Source organism: Schistocerca americana, chromosome 3 (assembly GCF_021461395.2).
Source record: "Schistocerca americana isolate TAMUIC-IGC-003095 chromosome 3, iqSchAmer2.1, whole genome shotgun sequence".
Lineage (NCBI taxonomy): Eukaryota > Metazoa > Arthropoda > Insecta > Orthoptera > Acrididae > Schistocerca > Schistocerca americana.
In genome coordinates, this window is record NC_060121.1 from 253993905 (window position 1) to 254015341 (window position 21437).

General features: G+C 45.8%; 1 protein-coding gene across 1 annotated transcript in view; it reads left to right on the forward strand.

Annotated features, from left to right (window-relative positions):
- LOC124606813 (neprilysin-1-like) overlaps positions 1 to 21437 on the forward strand; it is a 535942-nt gene that overhangs the window by 343272 nt on the left and 171233 nt on the right. The window contains exon 4 of the mRNA XM_047138881.1: positions 10530 to 10613. Within this exon, the coding sequence (XP_046994837.1) occupies positions 10530 to 10613 (84 nt within the window). The remainder of the gene's footprint in view (positions 1 to 10529; positions 10614 to 21437) is intronic.

Sequence of the window (21437 nt, forward strand, 5' to 3'; positions counted from 1 at the left end):
CGAAGTGGCCGTGCGGTTAAAGGCGCTGCAGTCTGGAACCGCAAGACCGCTACGGTCGCAGGTTCGAATCCTGCCTCGGGCATGGATGTTTGTGATGTCCTTAGGTTAGTTAGGTTTAACTAGTTCTAAGTTCTAGGGGACTAATGACCTCAGCAGTTGAGTCCCATAGTGCTCCGAGCCATTTGAACCATTTTTTGACATTCTGTCGCGCTGACCACTCAGCTACCGGGGGCGGACAAAAATGCGTTCCACAGATGGCGAAGTATAGTGCTAATTTATGGTGGACTGATCTTCGTAAGTCTGCTTGATAAACGCTTACTATTCAGTGATTCATTTGCCTCTTCTCTTGTTACCTGTAGTTGCAGGTAACAGAATTGCCTCGGAACACTAGCTCTAAAATTCTCCATAATTATCTACAACAATGAAATTATTTAATAGGCCAACTATAGACAGGAAATACTTACAAAATATTTTGCACGGATGAGGCTTACCACTAACACTACTATTCTCCAACAGAAGAGCTGTGGTGTGTTGTTTACCCACATTCTGCCGCATAATTCTTTAGCGATATCTTTTTGTCGTTCTGAGTACTAAGCGACAACCTCGGCTGTGACTGTCCTTCGTTTAGTAATACAGCTCCCATTTCCACCTACATGATATTCAAATGGCATTAGTTATCCAAATGGGGTGCTTATTACCACTGCATTTCTTCCACCATTTTGTTAATTGGAAAGATATCTCAAAGGAGATAATTAAAGTTTGCAGAGCTCTGTCATATCCTGGTATTAGCTCCATATGGAAGTGAATTACTTAGTTTTGCTACCAGTTTCAAATATAAACAATCGTCCGCACATTAAATGCTATCACCTTAGCATCCTCACATGGAATTCTGATAGCACTAAAGGTAATTACACTCTAAGTCGCTATAGACAATCAAGCCGCCTGGTAAGTATTAAAGACAGATGAATGTGAGGGTTTTCTTGAAGCTCCTACAACACCATTTTCATGAGGGCTATTGTAGATAATGATTGCTTGAGAGAAACTCATCACTAAACTGCTTTCATTGGTCCATTGTCCTCAGTGTCACGTTTATACAATTTCTGATCTTTTTATCATTGTGCATCAGTGAGAAAGACATTTTATTACGACATCGAGACCTCGGCTATTAAGTTCGATTGTTATGACTGCGATCTGTATGTGTCTCGAATTCAGAATCTGCTTTCGTTGTATGTGAGAGTGGTTTGTAATTTAAATTCATAGACTTCCAGGGCCAGTGTCGGTTTTTTCCTTAATCTTCTATTATGCATAATAATCCACTACCTTATAAAATTAGTGGGTCCTAAAATTATTAAAATTATTTTTTGCAGCTAGTTTACAATGAACTACAAGTAGTTCTAGTACTTTTATTACAATGGGCAAGATACATTACTGTTGACATTTGTCTACTTACTGTAGTGATATACTTAAAAACTAACCTCCACACTACCTGTCCCTGGCACTGGGCAGGCCCAAGATGTCTTGACTATTGTTTATTTTCTTATATCTAAGTCCTACTTAATAGGAAAACGTAATCTACGTCAAACCCGGTGCGTTGTCTAATTCGGAGTTGTTGTACTCTCCCTAATCCTGGACGTCGCTGATTTCGACAGTAACAGCTGTCGGCCTGTCCACGCCCATGAGGTACGGGATTGGGGTGGTGTAATACGTTATTATTTGTCGTTAATCAAGGTTGTCCCTCACATATTGTAGAAGAACCTTTTGTGATACCTCGTTGGCCAGATAGTACAGTACTCGAAATGTATCCTCGTGTCGTAAAAGGGTAAAGGTGTCGCGGTTCGATAGTTGCTGTCTCAGCGCAGCTGCTACATCATTCTGTTGGGGGCACTCGTAAACCACATGGTCGAGAGTTGCACCACAGTCGCACGAAGGCGTAGTCCTTCTCCCAAACCGACACGGGTATATCGGGTAAGGCCCTGGACCAGTGAGAAAATGGAACAGTCCCTTGTCGGGTTAATCACGAACCTAATCGTTCTCTTACGTCTGGTAGGAATTGTAAAGATCTTCGTTCGGTGCTATCAGCTTCCCATGCTTCCTGCCACAACTCTACACCCCTTCTCTTGATTACACCCTTATACCCAGCCTGAATACCCAGAATATCCCCTGTTTTCCCGACCTCTCCCTTCTTCGCCCAGAACCGTGCAGCCTGTTCCCTAATTCTGATATCAAGGGAGCAAAGCCCCATTATTACCAACAAGGCCCCACCTGGAGATGTCCTGTAGGCCGCAACTGACTTTAATAACATATTTCTCTGTACCGTTCTCACTGCCATGGCAGGCACCACCCTTGTGAGCCTGTGTGCCCAGACTCTCGTGCCATAATCCACTATTGATGTTAGTATACTGTTGTGATATAACTTTATTAGCGCATGGGGGAGATAGTATCTTTAGTGGCCAATGCATATGATGTTGTTAAGCACTTTAAGGCACTTTTAGTTAGAGCTTCAATGTGCCTTGCGGAGTTCCACCTTTCGTCAATGATAACTCCCAGGTAACGCGCCTCTCGTCGTCGGAGAACTGGTGAGCCCTCGATTCTAACCATTGGATTCCTAATTAATTGTCATTTCAGCAGAAGATAGGGTGACTTATTTGGTGATATTTTCATTTTAGTGTTATGGCACCACTGTTGTAATATATCCATAGCCCTCTCAATCTTTGGCTGGGTGTCTTCGCGGCTACGGCCATCCACCAATAAGAGGAGGTCATCTGTGTAGGCTATCACCTTTAGTACATCTTCACTCTGTTGCATACTGTCCAGTAGCGGTTCCATGTGGATGTTGCAAAACAAGGGGTCTGACACAGAGCCCTGGGGGCATCCCTTTATTACTGAGTTTCTAACCCTCCCGCTAGGGGATGATAGCCAGACCTCCTGATCATCGTAATAACTCCTCAGACGACCGTATAGTGGCCCTGGACAATCCTCCTCCTGTAAACAGTAGAAGAGTGAAGGCCACCACAGGCGGTCAAAGGCGCCACTGATGTCCACCATGATGCCAACTATGTACTTGAACGAGGCTGAGTCACAGACCTCGGCGATTGCGTCAGCTGCCGACCACCGACACCTGAAGCCGAACTGCCTGTCACTCATCCCGCACAGCACTCGATGTGCAGCCAGTCTGTCAGCCAACAATTTCTCGAACAGTTTTCCGAAGAGATCTTATAAACATATCCGTCTGTATGATTTGGTATCAGTTGGATCTTTTTCTGGTCCTTTCTTTATTGTGACCACATTTGCTGTTTTCCAGATTTTGGAAAATTTTTGCAATCTGAGGCGCTCGTTATACAATTTTGTGTGAGGAACTGCACTACCTCCGCAACAATGCCGTCTGGCCCAGGAGCTTTTCCTCTCTTTAAAGATTTTGTTTGGGCAGTCACCTCTTCAGAGAAGGGGTATACCGCTCTGTCATTTGTATATCCTACAAGATCAGCTATTCTCATTTGGCGCTGGCCTTCCGTTTCCCCTTCCTCTCTATCGTCAGGCAACAGGGAATGGAGGAAGACCTCAGCAGTTTCCTGCCAGGATTCCGTCATCCTGTCCTCGTATATGACTGTGGATAATACCATTGGAGAACAAATCTTCTTCCTCACCAACTTATAGGGGATTCCCCATGGGTCTCTCCCCACTTCGAACTCTAACTAGCCGAAGCTCCTTCTGGAATGTTTCCTGTAGTTCCCTATATTGTTGCAATCATTGTTTCCTTTCCCACCAGACGACATTGCGCTGGAAGTGCCTCCTTACTCTTCTGACAGACTGTCACATATGCTCCAGTTCGGCGGACCATGGTGACAGAGGCCGCTATGGCCATCCTCCTTGTTGGTATGGCTACCTTCACTCCTCTAGTAATCGCCATCACCAGCTCTTGGGCGTACCTATCCACATTTATATTTTGGTATTGGTTACCTTCTGGTAATGCAGGAATGTCACACTCACTTGCTAGGCGCTCCCAGTCTGTTGTAATTTAATTACACTTCCCACCCCATGTTTCAGTGCCACCTTCTGTTACCTAACATAAATGTAATCAGATTGTGGTCACTTGTGGTGGCCTTACCTTCTACTTTCCAATTTCTCACGATGCTTGCGGCGTTAGATGTTGTAAGTGATACATCGTGCCTTGTCCCCCTCCTGTTGTATAGGTCGGAGGGTTACCAGGTTTGTTGGCCACCACAAGTTGCAAAGCCATAATTGTTCCTTCCACCTTGCCTCCGTCTGTGTCTCTTGTGCTACTGAACCATAGGGGGGATCTTGCATTTATGGCAGCAGTCACTATCACTTTTCGGTCCCTCAACGCCGTGATTACCCGAGTGAGATGGTTCAGATGCTGCTCGATGTCGTCTCCATACTGAAAGTACATATTGACGAGAGATAGTACTCAAGTGGGAGAGTGTATCTCCACGACGTTGCAGTGACTGTTTGATAGCTCCGAGATAACTATTATTCGCAATGAAACTTTCTGGCAGATTAAAACTGTGTGCCGGACCGAGACTCGAACTCAGGACCTTTGCCTTTCGCGGGCAACTGCTCTACCAACTGAGCTACCCAAGCACGACTCACGCCCCGTCCTCACAGCTTTACTTCTGCCAGTACCTCATCTCCTTCCTTCCAAACTTTACAGAAGCTCTCCTGTATTATTCGCAATGCTTTGTTCGTTATTATTATCGCCGCTCTCGGCTCATCTCCGCTACTGACTAACTGCCATGTCGCGGCTGCGAAGGCTATTCGCCTGGCTTGGAAATACGGCTCCTGCAGTCGGACCACAACTAGTCTCTTCTCCTCCATCACCTTGCGCAGCTCCTGCATCACTAGTGTGCTATTACGTGTATTTAGCTGTCCAATAGCTATTGTAGTCATTATGGAAAGTAGGTATGTACACGATTTTCTGGCCAGTTCTTTCACCAGTCGAACGCAATGCGCCCATTTACCAATACTGATTTACAAAAATCTCATATAAATCAAACTCTTCACCTCTTCTTTCGAATACTTTCTTGACCAGATCTCGCAGCGCTCCTAAGTCGGAGGGGAGATTCATTGACTTAAGCTGTATTCTGTCAACAGCCTCCATCACCGAGAAGGTGACTTTCCTGCCATATTTATGCCCCACCCGGACCACATGTCGCAACGCAGTGGTCAGAGTAATCGGCTGCTCCAACCTAGCTAGCTGCATGGAGTGTTCGAGATTTGGGTACACTCTAACAGGGTCTACAGATGGTATTCTAACAAGAGAGGATTCTGTCCATTATAATTATCCGGGCTGTTATGCCGTGGTCGGTTGATGAATTCTGAGGTGATTCCCAACGTTTCGTCTCCGACTGCGGGAGACATCTTCAAGGGGGTCCGTAGCTTGATGGAAGGTCCAACACACACACTGGCTCGCTACTGACTGCCGCTAAATTCCGTGTCCGCGCGCCCCCGCGCCGCGGCGTGACGTCACGTGTTTTGAAAACGTCAGTGCAATTGGCCGCTGTCCGTCGCCGTCGATCGCCGTTGCCATCACCCAGTAGTGGACGAGTGGTACACATCTTCTTTAACACCGGCATCCATATACCGTTTAATTTGACGCCCTCCTCCTTTCGGTTGAAATTATTTGGGTGTTTAGCGATTTCGATTGCCTCCCTGTAGAGCCTTTCGTAGTATCCGCTCGGGGCCGCTAGTACTTGCGTCTCCTCGAAACGAATATTGTGGTTCCCTGGCTGGAAAGCATGCTCCGCAACAGCTGATCGTTCCGTTTCTCCTCTTCTACAATTTCCCTTGTGCTCTTCCAAACGTTTAGAAACAGTTCTTTTGGTGGTACCCACATAAACATCACCACAGCTGCATGGGATCCTATACACTCCAGATTTTTCCAATGGTTTGCGAGCGTCCTTGGCAGGCCTAAGGTATTCCTGTATCTTCCTGGTGGGCTTGTAAATTACGGTAATATTCCGCTTCGTCAAGATCCTCCCTATTCTCTCCGTTACATTTTTAACAAACGGCAGGAAAACCTTAGATTTTGCAGTAGCCTGTACGTCGGTATGATTTCTGCGTGGCTGCCTCAACGCACGTTTTATTTCGGCGGACGAATATCCGTTCTTCGTTAGTGCATTGTGGAGATGTTCCATCTCAGCGTCGAGCAACTCAGGTTCACAAATATTTCTAGCTCTGTCCACTAACGTCTTGATAACACCCCGCTTCTGTTGTGGGTGGTGGTTCGAATCCCGGTGCAAATAACGGTCCGTGTGCGTGGGTTTGCGGTACACTGAGTGGCCCAAACTACCATTTTCGTTTCTAAACACAAGCACATCGAGGAAATGTAGTTTGCCGTCTACCTCCTCCTCCATAGTAAACTGAATTCTTGAGTTTATACTGTTCAGATGTTCGTGGAACCGGCTTAGTTCCTCCCTACCATGTCTCCACAACACAAACGTGTCATCCACGTATCGGAACCATACATTTGATTTCTTGCTGGCAGTACCTAAGGCCCGTTCTTCGAATTTCTCCATCAAGAAGTTTGCAATTACGGAACTTAGGGGGCTTCCCATAGCCACGCCATCCGTTTGCTCATAAAACTGTTCATTCCACTTGAAGTATGTGGTCGTCAAACAACACTTAAACAGCTCTAAAATATCGGCAGGAAAAATTCGATCCAGCTGTTCCAATACATCATTAAGTGGAACCATGGTAAAAAAAAATAAAAAAAAATGGCTCTGAGCACTATGGGACTCAACTGCTGTGGTTATCAGTCCCCTAGAACTTAGAACTACTTAAAGCTAACTAACCTAAGGACATCACACACATCCATGCCCGAGGCAGGATTCGAACCTGCGACCGTAGCAGTCACACGGTTCCGGACTGCGCGCCTAGAACCGCGAGACAACCGCGGCCGGCCATGGTAAACAGCGATACCACATCGGAGCTGACCAGTATGTCCTCCGGCTGGACCACTATGCCATTCAATCTGCTGATGAAATGTGTCGAATTCTTTATATACGAGTCCGAACGGCCCACATGTGGTTTTAACAGCGTAGTCAAAAACTTGGCTAACGAGTAGGTGGGCGAACCAATGGCACTTAGTATCGGTCTTAACGGAACATTTTCTTTATGAATTTTGGGCAACCCATAAAGCCTCGGTGGTAGCGCAACCGAACTGCAGAGAGAGGATTCTTGCACAGATGGAGGCACACTAGTACTTGTTATTGTATTTTCCTGGATTGCATATTGTTCCTCTCTGCACGTTTCGCTCCTCTGCATAACCACTGGTCGGGCCACAACCACAGGATGCCCTTGCTGCTCTTAGTCTTCAGTCATCCTATGTCCACGGCTTTGGGAGGAGGAAGCTTCAGATGGTGTCGGCAGCTCTGTTTGTATTCCAATGTCAACCAGTGTCAGTTTAAGTAAAATCATTGTCAATGTAAGTTCGCTCCGTTATTAAACGCTAAAGTATGAGGGCTATTCGGAAACTAGGATCTGACCGGTCACAAAATGGAAACCACTCTGAGAATCAAAATTATTTTATTTGCTATAGTTAGCTACACACTACAGCTACTTCTTTACATAGTCGTCGCTACGACTTAGACATTTGTCGTTGAATGGTACCAGCTTTCCAATACCTTCATCATAGAAGGCAGCCGCCCGTCCTTTCCACCAATTGTCTACCCTCGTCTACAGGTTGTTGTCTGTTCCAAAATGTTGTCTTCATAGCTAGCTGTTCATGTGATCAGAAATGAAACTCAGGACGAGCCAATTACGAACACAAACACTGCAGGAGCATCTTAAATGCCCCTGCAGAATGCGGCCGAGAATTGTCATGAAGAACGAGACGCGTGACCGTTATGTTATGTGAGCTGCGTGACATCATGCGAAATCTCACACGAGGCCCTCATATTTGGCGGGAGACACTATTTTCTAGGCATCTTTACATGCTCACTGTACGCTCAGAACTGCAAAGAGCGACGTGCTGTGATCGACAGGAATACTGGAGACACTACCCAACACATCTGTGCAGAACTTAATCGGATTTTCCTGTGGTTTCCATTTCGTGACCGATCGGAACTTAATTTACGAATAGCCCTTGTAGGTATACCAACAACGTCTCGACTGTTTTTGCAGCGGTCCTCTGCAGAGTGATTAAACTGCAGTTTATTGGAAACCTCCATGACGAACCAAGGTGGAAAAAAAGTTAAGAACAGTAAAAGGTTTTTTATATACACTCCCAGAAAAAAATGCAACATCCTCGAGGGTTGTGTTCAGTGGCACCAAGGTATAATATGTGCACACTGAAGGGGTTGTAGTATTAATGATTTATTTGTCATCGTCATCGGCGATAAGATGGCACTCAGGAGCCCAGTCTATGCACCCTCTGTTTTGATTCTTCAGCCAGTAGCTATGCTCAGTACAGAGGAGAGCAGCGTTTACAACATTCATTCTATGGTGGAACCATGCTCCGCCTATGAGTACATACTACTGTTGTGCAGCTTCAGTCATTTGAACGAGATCGGATTTTTTGGTGTCCACGAAACTGGATGAAAGTATCGACGGATTGCTACATATGTTGGGCACAATGCGTCGGTGGTGTGTCGCTGCTGTCAATAGTGCCCTGTGGAACGTTCCAACATCTGTAGACCAGGTTCTGAACGTCCGCGTAGTACGGATGCACATTAAGATCGACGCATTGCATGAGTAACAGTAGCCGCCCAAACGTCATACAGGGACGAAATCTGGCCACGTGTTGCATCTTCTGTGTCATCAGGTACCATTGGGAACCGTTTGCTTGCAGCAGGATTAAGATTGAGCGTGTCTCCGGCCAGGCTTCCACTGACACCACGGCACCGCCAAGCATGGATACACTGGCGTCGTGAGAGACTTGATAGTAGAAGGACGCATCGTTGTCTTTAGTGATGAAAGCAGGTTTTGTTTGCATGTACACGTGTATGGCGTAGGCCTGGTGAGTTGCCTATTGCAGAGTGCCATCCCAGGTTTCATGGTGTGATGCGGCTATCAGCTACAACTGCCGAGTACATTTGGTGTTTTTGCAGGGTAAAGTAGCCATTAACCGTTGATTACACAGGCTTTTATCTCCGCGCTACCTTATTTTCTTTGAGAGGAAGGTGATGTGCTTTTTAGCAGGGCAATGCACGTCCACATACGGCTGCTGCGACATGATGTGTTCGTTGTGGTGTATAACAATTACCCTGGACAGAAAGGTACCAGATCTCTCGCCAAGTGAACACATACGGGACATGATGACGCGGGAAGTTACTCGTTCCCTAGGGCCTGCAAGTACTATTGCCGAACTGCAAGAAAAGGCGCATGATGAGTGGCACAATGTATGCAGGATGCCATTCGCAACATTGCTGCTCGCGTTGGTTGAGATCCAATGACGGTTAGCAGAATAGGGAATCGGTGGGTTCAGGAGGGTAATACGGAACGCCGTGCTGGATCCCAACGGCCTCGTATCACTAGCAGTCGAGATGACAGGCATCTCATGCGCGTGGCTGTAACGAATCGTGCAGCCTCGTCTCGATCCCTGAGTCAACAGATGGGGACGTTTGCAAGACGACAACCATCTGCACGAACAGGTCGACGACGTTTACAGCAGCACGGACTATCAGCTCGCAGACCGTGGCTGCGGTTACCCTTGACGCTGCATCACAGACAGGAGCGCCTGCGATGGTGTACTCAACGACGAACCTGGGTGCACGAATGGCAAAACGTCATTTTTTCGGACGAATCCAGGTTCTGTTTACAGCATCATGATGGTCGCATCCGTGTTTAGCGACATCGCGGTGAACGCAAATTGGAAGCGTGTATTCGTCATCGCCATACTGGCGTATCATCCGGCGTGATGGTATGGGATGCCATCGGTTACTCGTCTCGGTCACCTCTTGTTCGCATTGACGGCACTTTGAACAGTGAACGTTACATTTCAGATGTGTTACGACCCGTGGCTCTACCCTTCATTCGATCCCTGCGAAACAGAACATTTCAGCAGGATAATGCAAGACCGCATGTTGCAGGTCCTGTAAGGGCCTTTCTGGATACAGAAAATGTTCGACTGCTGCCCTGGCCAGCACATTCTCCAGATCTCTCAGCAATTTAAAACGTCTGGTCAATGGTGGCAGAGCAAGTAGCTCGTCACAATACGCCAGTCACTATTCTTGATGAACTGTGGTATCGTGTTGAAGCTGCATGGGCAGCTGTACCTATACACGCCATCCAAGCTCTGTTTGACTCAATGCCCAGGCGTATCAAGGCCGTTATTACAGCCAGAGGTGGTTGTTCTGGGTACTGATTTCTCAGGATCTATGCACCCAAATTGCGTGAAAATGTAATCACGTGTCAGTTTCAGTAAAATATATTTGTCCAATGAATACTCGTTTTGCATTTCTTCTTGATGTAGCAATTTTAATGGCCAGTAGTGTATATACTTCATTAATATATAGTGTATACTGAGTACGTTTTTGATCTGGTGCCTGAATGCGATTTCTTAAATGTTGCAGGGGTACTTGAGGAGCCCATCAACGAGCTGGACAGCGAGGCGACGCAGAAGGCTAAGCGCTTCTACAACTCCTGCATGAACATCCGTAAGTAAACCACGGCTCGCTGTAGCGGTAGCAGTAGCGCCGTGGCACTAACCGTGGGTGAGCATGCCCCTTCATCTGCCAGTAGCTACTACCATTCCTGGCTCTAAATACACATATGTATAATATGTCCAACACAGAAAAGTTTCTATTTTTACCACTAACTATATGCTATAACAAGGCAAGGTTTAGGAAACAACGTTAGTTTTCGTGTCCATGACGATAGCGATATCCTGAGGAGAACAGGTAAACAAAAATGGCCGTAGGCTGTGTACATTCATTAAATGGAAATATAGTGCAAGAAATAAAAAGCAAAAAGATACACTGAAGCGCCAAAGAAACTTGTACAGGCATGCGTATTCAAATACAGAGACGTGTAAACAGGCAGAATACTGCACTGCAGTCGGCAGTGCCTATATAAGATAACAAGTGTCTGCCACAATTGTTAGATCGGCTACTGCTGCTACAATGACAGGTTATCACGATTTAAGTGAATTTGAACGTTTGTTCTAATCGGCGCACGAGCGGTAGGACACAGCATCTCAGAGGTAGCGATGAAGTAGGGATTTTCCCATACGACCATTTCACGGCTGTACCGTGAATATCACGAATCCGGTAACACATTAAATCTCCGTCATCGCTGGGGCCGGAAAAACATCCTGCAAGAACGGGACCAACGACGGTTGAAGAGAATCGTTCAACGTGACAGAAGTGCAACCCTTCCATAAACTGCTGCAGATTTCAGTGCTCGGACATCAAGAAGTGTCAGTGTCAGAACCATTCAATGCAACGTCATCGCTATTGGCTTTCAGAGGCGAAGGTCCAGTCGTGTACCCTTGATGACTGCACAACATAAAGCCTTACACCTTGCCTGAGCCCGTCAACTGCGACATTGGACTGTCGATGAACGGAAACGTGTTCCCTGGCCGACCTAGTGTCGTCTCATATTGTATAGAACGGATGGACGTGTACGGGTACGGAGACAACCTCATCAATCCATGGACCCTGCATGTCAGCAGGGGACTGTTCAAGATGGAGGCTCTGTAATGGTGTGGGGCGTGTGCAGTAGGAGTGATATGAGACCCGTGATACGTCTAGATATGACTCTGACAGGTGACACGTACGTAAGCATCCTATCTGATCGCCTACATCCACTCATGTCCACTGTGCATTCCGACGGACTCGTGCAATTCCAGCAGGACAGTGCGGCACTTCACATGTCCAGAATTGCTACAAAGTGGCTCCATGGACACGTTTCTGAGTTTAAACACTTCCGCTGGCCACCAAACTCTCCAGGCAGGAACATTATTGAGCATATCTGGGATGCCTTGCAACGTGCTGTTCACAAGATATCTCCACCGCCTCGTATTCCTACGTATTTATGGAGAGCCCTACAGGATTCATGGTGCAAATTCCCTCCAGCACTAGTTCAGGCCTTAGTCGAGTCCATGCCACGTCGTGTTGCGGCATTTCTGTGCGCTCGCAGGGGCCCTACACAATATTAGGCACGTGTACCAGTTTCTTTGGCTCTTCAGTGTAATTTGATCGATGGGGCCAGGACATCGAGAAAGTCGCATTCTAAGCATTCTATGTTGCTTACCTTGCCACAAGTGATATACATGAGGCAAACGTTCGCGGAAATGTAGTAGCGTCGTCCACGAACAGCTTCACGGAGCTGATAACAGAAGAAAATATGATGTTGCCCGACTCTTCCTAGAAGAACGCTCGACGGTAAACTTCTCCGTGGCGAACAAGGCCTCTGCTGTAGCCTCTGCCATTGGAGTTTATTGAGCACCTGCCTAACGTTCACGCGCCTACTAAACGATCTTCAAACGAAACTGTTACGGCTCGTTTAGTAAGAGTGGTGTCCGGAGATAAATTTAAACTCGCTGTTGATGATACTGTAATAAAAGTCGGCGAGTGAGAAGCCTGCTGCTTCGGCTGCAAGGAGAGTGGCTGGATGGATGGCGGTGTCCGCTGATAGTGAGGGCGACTGGCCGCTCGCAGTATGACGACAGACCTGGGAACGATGGACACAGAGAACTTGCCCCACTCTCGGATATGCTTATCAAAACGCCTTGCGACCCCGCAGTCACTGGAAACCGTGGATGGTCTGGGAACTCCGAGGCTGTTTTCCAAACCCGGAATGGAGGTGTGTAGGAGGTTGCCAAGTCTTGCTGTCGCGTAGACAGTAATGGATGTGGCTCTCGGGCCGCCGTTATATCGGTAAATTCGTGCAGAAGGAGCAAAAGAGGTAGTGGGGGTACCAGTGACCAATGACAGTTCGTCCTTGAGTTTGTTTATGAGACAGCCATTCGTAAGAGACCGGGAGAGCGGTGTGCTGACCCCACGCCTCTCCTATCCGCATCCCCCGCTGAGGATGACACGGCGGTCGGATGGTCCCGGTAGGCCACTCATGGCGTGAAGACGGAGTGTATTCGTAAGAGGGCAGAGGCCTAGGCTTGTGTACCGGACTACAGGAGTGGAAAGAGTAGTGAAGGCAGTGAGGTTCGTCCGTAGTCGAGGCCGGTGCGAAGTGGTGGCGGCGGCGGCGTGAGGAGTCGAAAGCACCTTGCAGAAAGAGGGTGGCAGGTCAGCAAGGTCAGGTAGGGAATGGAGATGCGCAGCGCTCACTTCAGAGCTAAGGCGCCGTGTTAAACTTTCTATAGTTTCACTTATGGGTGGGAGCAAATATTTCTGTTGAGTAGACTACTATAGGACCGGTAGTTTGTGGGTTTTGAAGGACTAAGGGCGGAACAGGGTCTAGTCTAAATCTTATTGGTCATAGTGTAAAGAAGCAACGTAGATACAGAGACTAGAGGAGGACTTATTTGCAAAGCGTAAAAGGATGGAAATGGATATTAAAGCATGTAAACAGAAACCCTTTTTAATTTTAATTTAAACTGCCATGTCCTTTTAACAGTTAGTCTCTCCACCTGCAAGTGTTAACTGTCGTTTGTGCCGTCCTGCCCTTTCTAAGATCCGTCGTAATCTTTGTGTGATGATAAGCATGGCTTGTGTGTATTGCCTGAATTTTACATTAGTTTTCCAACTGTCAGATGGGCCACTGATCTTTGTTTACAATGATTTCCCTTGTCTCACGGGATGAACCTCCAGTGGTGAGGCTGGCAACCGAAAATAATAAGAGTTTTCAGTGTTGGAAGAGTTTATATTAAAAGCTACCGAGATCAATTGCATTTGAGTTGATTAAGTACCGCTCTTAAGGGAGGGAACATTGCAAAACGTGCCTATCTTCATTGGATCATCCATGTGTTTCTATTAAAGCAACATGATAAAGGCCCCAGGTTGATGAATTATACTCAAGAATCGGTCGACGAGTGTTTAGTAAGCTACTTCTTTCGTGGATGAATTACATTTCCTTTAAATTCTTCCAGTGAATCTCAACATGGCATCGGCTTGTCCTACAGTTACTTTTATGTAATCATTCCACTTTATGTGGCTCCGAATGGTACAGTAGTTAGTGATTGTACAGATTTGTAGCTGAGACGCCCTGCTAAACCCGCAGGGTAGGACAAGCAGTAGGAATTGTGGAAGGGAGCCAGAATGAGTGGCTGTCAGTTACACTCCAAACATAACACTTTAGTTGCCCAAACATTACAGCGCAACTTCTAAGATCGACTATCGACATAAAATGTCTTTAATTCTAAAGCGGCTAAAGGCCCATGAATTAAAGACAACTGCTAAAATAATAATAATAATAATTATTATTATTTGAGACAGAAGGCTCTAAGCTTTAAATAGTATTTAAGGCCAAGCGATGTAAGTCTTGACTTCTCAGGTAGACTAAGTTTTTAAAAGCTGCTGAAGGCCCATAAATTTAAAACAACTACAATAACCTTTAAATAGGCAGAAGTCCCAAGCTTTATGACCAATAAGAAAACTTACTTCAAACGGCTGAAGGCCTTTGTTTAAAAAAACTGCAACCAATTTTCCAAGACAGAAGGCCCAAAGCTTTTAACCTTAAAAAGTATTTAAGCCCAAGAGATGTAAGACTTGATAAATAATAATCTTAAAACTTAAAGCGGCTGAAGGCCTATGCCTTTTAAAAACAATACGACAATAAATTTTCAGCAGGCAGAAAGCCCACAGCTTTATCTTCGAAAAGGTAATACTTGATAAGTAGGATCCTTAAAACTTAAAGCGACTGAAGGCCGATGCTTTTAAAAACAGCCGGCCGGGGTGACCGAGCGCTTCTAGGCGCTACAGTCTGGAACCGCGCGACCGCTACGGTTCGAATCCTGCCTCGGGCATGGATGTGTGTGATGTCCTTAGGTTAGTTAGGTTCAAGTAGTTCTAAGTTCTAGGGGACTGATGACCTTAGAAGTTAAGTCCCATAGTTCTCAGAGCCATTTGAACCATTTTTTTAAACAATACAGTAAAATAAATTTTCAACAGGCAGAAAGTCCAAGCTTTATCTTCGGACAATGTAAGACTTGCCCAATTTAGAAAAAATAACTTTTAAAACGTCTGAAGACTTATTATTTTAAAAACACAATTACAAGCATACAAATTCCAATTATCGGCTATGAGCCATTAAAAATACACAATTAAACGCCAACATGAGAGGTAGTATAGGCAACGACGCTCAGAAGTTTCCAGGGGGCTCGGTCTGCCCTTGAAATCTTAACGTTCGCTTAGGTGAGACTAGAAGTCGGCCCAACTATACTCGATCTGCCAGTAACACAACCAAGGGACAGTCAGGGACCCACCAACAAGACGACTTGCTATCCACCGACCAGTATACGAGAATTCCAAAGCCAAAACGTTACAGACATAGCCGCCCACAACCAAAAATACATTAAGCTGTCAAAACTACACACCATGTTGGACAGCAAGGAAAGGACGCTGCCTGAATTTACGTCAGAGACCAGGGCAGGTAACCGGAACACTAACGGCCACAAAGCAGAAAATTCCGCTGGTGCACTTGAATTTCAAACGACAAACATAGTTAATTCCACCACACGGCAGCTAAATCTTCACCAACTCGAACACTCGTTGTTGCTCCCAGGAATACCGTCTACAGCGAACCACCAACTAAGGGGACAACGTGAACAGACGTGGCTTCCATAATTAAATCACCACTCAACTTTCATGTCCTGGGTCGGTGAGCCACGAACCTCGTAGCACTCGGAACAGCCCCCACACGCTCCGACACTGCATAGAGTCCGGCAGACTGCGCCGCGCGGAAACTTGCTTACTGATCTCCTCCAACCGACCGACTCACTGCCAGTACGCTGACCACATTTAAAACAAGTCGTCAGTGGAAATGACACCAACTACACACACAGTTTGACAAACACTTGCACGAAGACTTGAACGACACTCAGCAGTGGCTGTTCAATCACGAAGACAAATCGGGAATCGATACAGACACACAGCCAACACATACGCGATCGGTGAACCAATTCACGTCGTCCAGTAGGACGACCGACCAACGATCCGCGAAGACCGTGCCCAGCTCAAGTGATGCGTGGTGGCAACGGTCGGGCGAGCCATGGACGTCCAGGCATCACTGCTGCTCCAACCCGGCTAAACTAGTGCCGCATTCCAACTCCACGACTAGCAGGTCCGAACTGCCCTCCTGGCGCGTTCCAACTGACTCTACGACAGACGACAACCGGGAAGTAATAGCTGTGCAGTGAAGATAACACGTGAGGGCTATATCGATAGGCGCTGCTGCTGCCGCTGATGGGCAGACGAAGCAGCAACTCAGTGGCAACATAAATTGAAACTACCATAACGAGATGGCAACAAGAAAAAACAGGATGTAAAATAAGAGATGGCACGAGCGCGAGCCACGCATGGCTCAATAGCCAATAGCATAATCGAAAACTAATTGCTCTCTTCTCCTATGCATCCCCAATATATCAGTTTATGTTCAGAGCCAACTGCCAGTCCTTGCATCACTCATCGGTCCTCCGTAGGTCTTCGTGCATTTCGCTGCAGTGTTCTAGCACTGCAGCTTTCCTAAAAACAATATTATCGCCGGTAAATAGCCCCATGGAACTTCCTACGTTGTCCACTGCATCATTTCTACAGGGCCTCTATCCTAAAAGTCGTCAGGCGCATTTTCTCTGGTGTTTCAATAGATATTTTCAATTTCGTTTTTACATTGTGTAGCTGGAATCAGCCCAAGCAAATAGTTCCCATCATGTCTTTCATGCGACCCCCCATTGTCGATGGAAAACGACGGATGAATTGTTTCCAGTTAGAAAGAAAATGATTTTTTAAAGCGCAATTTTACGTGCCCATTCAACAGAGCGGTCCCAGATTAGTCCAGGGCGATATTCGTTTTATTCATATGTATTAATAGGGACAATAAATCTAGAAGAATTACGAGTACTGCAGCAGCGACAGTACTGCCACGGCCTGCACTGAATGCTACCACCGAATATCAGCGCTACTGAGTCACTGCTGGAGCAATGGTTATTCTTCGTGTTTGACTGTCACTGTCAATGATGATGACGAGTTCCCATACTCCGAGGAGCGTAGGGAACGATGCTGGAGACAAGCACCGCCGATTAGGCAAGGTCGTAGCGGAGGTGTTTGCCGTTGTCTTCCTCCGACCGTAATGGGGATGAATGATGATGATGAGCCGGCCGAAGTGGCCGAGCGGTTACAGGCGCTACAGTCTGGAACCGCACGACCGCTACGGTCGCAGGTTCGAATCCTGCCTCGGGCATGGATGTGTGTGATGTCCTTAGGTTAGTTAGGTTTAAGTAGTTTTAAGTTCTAGGGGACTTATGACCACAGCAGTTGAGTCCCATAGTGCTCAGAGCCATTTGAACCATTTTGATGATGATGAATACAACACAACAACACCCAGTCATCTCGAGGCAGGGAAAATCCCTGACCCCGCTGGGAACTGAACCCGGGACTCCGTGCACGGGAAGCGAGAACGCTACCGCAAGACCACAAGCTGCAATATCTACCGATAAAACAAATACCGCGCTAGACTAATATGGGTCCGCGCTATCGTATGGATACGTAAAATTCCGCTTTATAAGTCATTTTGTTTGTAATGGGAAAGAATCCAACGCTTGCCGTCGATACTGGGCGTCGCATTAAAAAGTGATGAGTATCATTTTTTTGGGCTGACTCCAGCATCACAATGCAAAAACGACATTCCAAATATCTGCCTAAACACCACAAAAAATGCGCCTGATGACCCATAGGAGAGACACCTGTTGATATCTTATACAGGAACACTTCCTTAGCGTATTTCCACAAAGACTTTTACATTGTCGATTTCGAACCGTTAAGAACAACGTGCTGAGTTCTATCAACAAGGACGTCCTGAATCCAGCGATTAATCCGGTTTGATGTTATTATTCAGCTTATCGCTAAAACAATTTATCTACGAACTTCCAGCACGCTGAAGTAGCCATGGATCAGCAACTACTGTTAATTAGCACAACAAAAAACCAGTCCAAAGTTGCAAATTTTACTTTTTTTTTGTTCACTCGATGACTAGTTTCGGGCCGAGATCCATTTCCAAATCATCGTAACATAGTGCAAAATGGTATTTCCGAAGATTTGAAAACCATATCAAAAATGTGCAACCAGCAGATACAGCCCATACAATTATCTGTACTTTGGACTAGTTTATCGATGTACTGATACAATTTATCGTCAACAGGAATATTAAAATGTACAGGGCGATTTTTTCCACTGTGTACAAACCCTAGGGATTGATCGATGAGATGATACGGAACAAAAAAGGTCTAATGAACTTAAGTCCGGGAATCCATGGTTTCCATGGCAGAGACCATTTATTCAACCATACTTTGTTACAAATACTGCTGTCTAATGCACGCTGTACCATGCAACAAAGTTAGTTACTTCTCGTAGAGGGTGGTACTGTTTCTCATACGTCATGCCCTAGCGCCTTTTCCTGACACAGTAACTGGTAATGTTGTGTCCGATTCACTTCTCTTGCTGACTCACCTCATAGTGAATGTGCTACACCGTTGTAGAAAATGGTACCGTATTCAAATCGAGAGCTATCCGATATGGTGTTTACTTACGGAAAGGTAAATCGCAACGGGCGGCGGGCAGCAAGGTTCAACAGGAGACCTATCCCCGCTGACGACAGCCACAGCATTCAATGTTTGCAACAGTGTTTCTCCGTTTTTCTGAGACAGGAAATCATGAAAGACGTACCCGAAATGTTGGTTCACCAGACTTGGAGGAAAATGTGATTAACACTGTCGAAGACGACCGCCGTGCCAGTACCAGGCAGTTGGCCCGCCAATAAATGGTAAGCAGAGGACTGTGTGGAACATTCTCTATGACAATTGTTACTACCCTTGTCACTTACAGCGTGTGCAGGACTTACTTGCGACAGACTTTCCACATCTGGAGCAGGTATGTCACTGGTTTCTTCACCAGGTAACCACGATTCCGGGATTTGTGTCATCCACCCTATTCTGCAATGACGCCACCTTTATGCGGAGTGGTATCTCAGTCATCTGTGGGGTAGTATGCAGAACCCCCACTCTTTGTGTGGCAGTGACTCATCAGTTTCGGTGTAGTTGGAATGTGTGGGTCGGGATAATTGGCGACCGTATTTTGGGACAAGTCTTCCTTTCACATCGCCTAACAGGCTGGAACTATCGGCGTTTTTTGGCGGTGACTTGACTTTGCCTCCCCTGCTGGAATAAGTGCCATTGATGATTCGAAGGGTTATGTGGGCGCTACATGATGATGCTCCAGCCCACTTTGCCCTTAACGTCCGGACAGATCTCAACCGAGTCTTCCCTGACAGGGAGTCCACTTGCATGGTCCGCTTGTTCACTGTATCTCAACCAGTGCGTTTTATTGTTATTGGACCACCTCAAAAGTATCGCGTATGCAGAGCCCATTCCAGATGTAGAGACACTGGAACAGCGTATTCATGCTGCCTTTGAAATTCTGGAAATTTATGGTAAGTTCTTATGGGACCAAACTGCTGAGGTCTCCCTAGGCATACACACTACTTAATCTAGCTTAAACTAACTTACGCTAAGGACAACACACACACCCATGCCCGAGGGAGGACTCGAACCTCCGACGGGAGAAGCCGCGCGAACCGTGGCAAGGCGCCCCTGACCACACGGGTACCCCGCTTGGCTGTTGCCTTTGACACTGTTCGGATGCAACCTGGCAGATGTGAACGTGAGAGACAGAACATTCTACGGCGCTTACACGCGCGTGGAAACCATTTTCAACACTTATTGTAACTACGGCTGCATGCTACAGCACGTATTAGGCCGCAGTCGTATGACTGAATGAATGGTCTCTAGCATGGAAGCCATGCATATCCGGACATAAGTATATTAGCCTTTTTTTGTTCCGTATCGTCTCATCGATCAATCCCTACAGTTTGTACACGATGGAAAAAATCACCCTGTATACAAATACAGGGTGCCAAAAGAACGCTTTCCATGTTCTGATAGGTGATAATATGGACTAAAGCAAGAAAGAAATGCTCGGTAAACACTCGTTCTAAAATGCGTACCTGAAGAGCTACTTCTTCATCTTCGCTATTGCCGGACACATTTCTGCTTCCAGTTCTTTGCTATTAAGAACGACCTACAGAACGCAGTAAACAATTGAGGTCACATTCCTTAGTTATTGTCTATGGATACAGCATGCAGCTAACATCTGTTAGTGTTGTTTATGGAAAGCGTATTCACAGTGCTGGATAGATTCAGCCAATACATTAGTTCTAATGGAACTAGTTTGTGGTTTTATAGATTTATGAAATGCTTTTACATTGTAGTTTTATCTTTTCATTTACAAACATAATGAAAGCCGTTATTCCACACAGGTAATGACAAACTTAATCATATTTCATGGTATGGGAATTGGAGGCAACCGTCGCGCCCGTGTCTTGTATCTACGTCTACATCTGCATGCTTACTCCACAATTCATACCTAAGTGACTGACTAGGGGGTTCATCGAACCACCCCTAGACTGTTTGTCTACAGTTTCACACTCCAACAGCGCGTGGGAAAAGCAAACATTTTCATATCTCCGTGCGATCTCTGATTTCTCATACTTTATTACGATTATCGATTTCACTACGTAGATGGGCGTCGTACTTTTTACAAGCGTTCTGTTGTAATTTTATTTACATAGTGGTTCCCTGACGGGACGACGCTTGGATCAAAATATTACTAGTTATATTGAACTAATGGTTCAATGTATATTATTTTTTACTTTTTAGACGCCTTTTGCGCCTTTTTAAATTTTTAATTTATGTTTTATTTCATTTATGTTTTATTTCATGCTGTTTAATAAAAGTTATAAATTACTAGTAGACCCAATACGTTCGACACTTTCCGGGACGAAACACGAAACTGCGATGGAGCTCTTGCCTCGCTGAAATCTTCATAAATATTATCACAGTTGTAAGATTTTGGCAATATGATATCGCACGGGCAGTTTTGAATTTCAATCTGTAATTATTATTACGATTTTTTTCTTTTCTTTGATATTTTGTTCGCTTATGCGATTAACGTACTTCCTTTTTTAATTCACACATATGTCCGTTTACAATGTTTTACTACATATTTTGATAATTTAGGTAACATAAGCAATGGCGACAACTGTAAATCAAGTCAGAAGAAAGTGGTCTGCCGTTGCGCTCTGTTGCAATAGCCTTGCGCTCACTGGTGATACACCGCATCCTGTACTCGTCCATCAAAAAGTTATAACACCTGTTGAATGGCATGTAAGAGCCAGAAGCCTTTCGTGTTTAAGTACTGAAAAATAAAAAGAACTGAAGCGGTAGTTTCAGCCACTGTTCTTGCAGTAGGCTG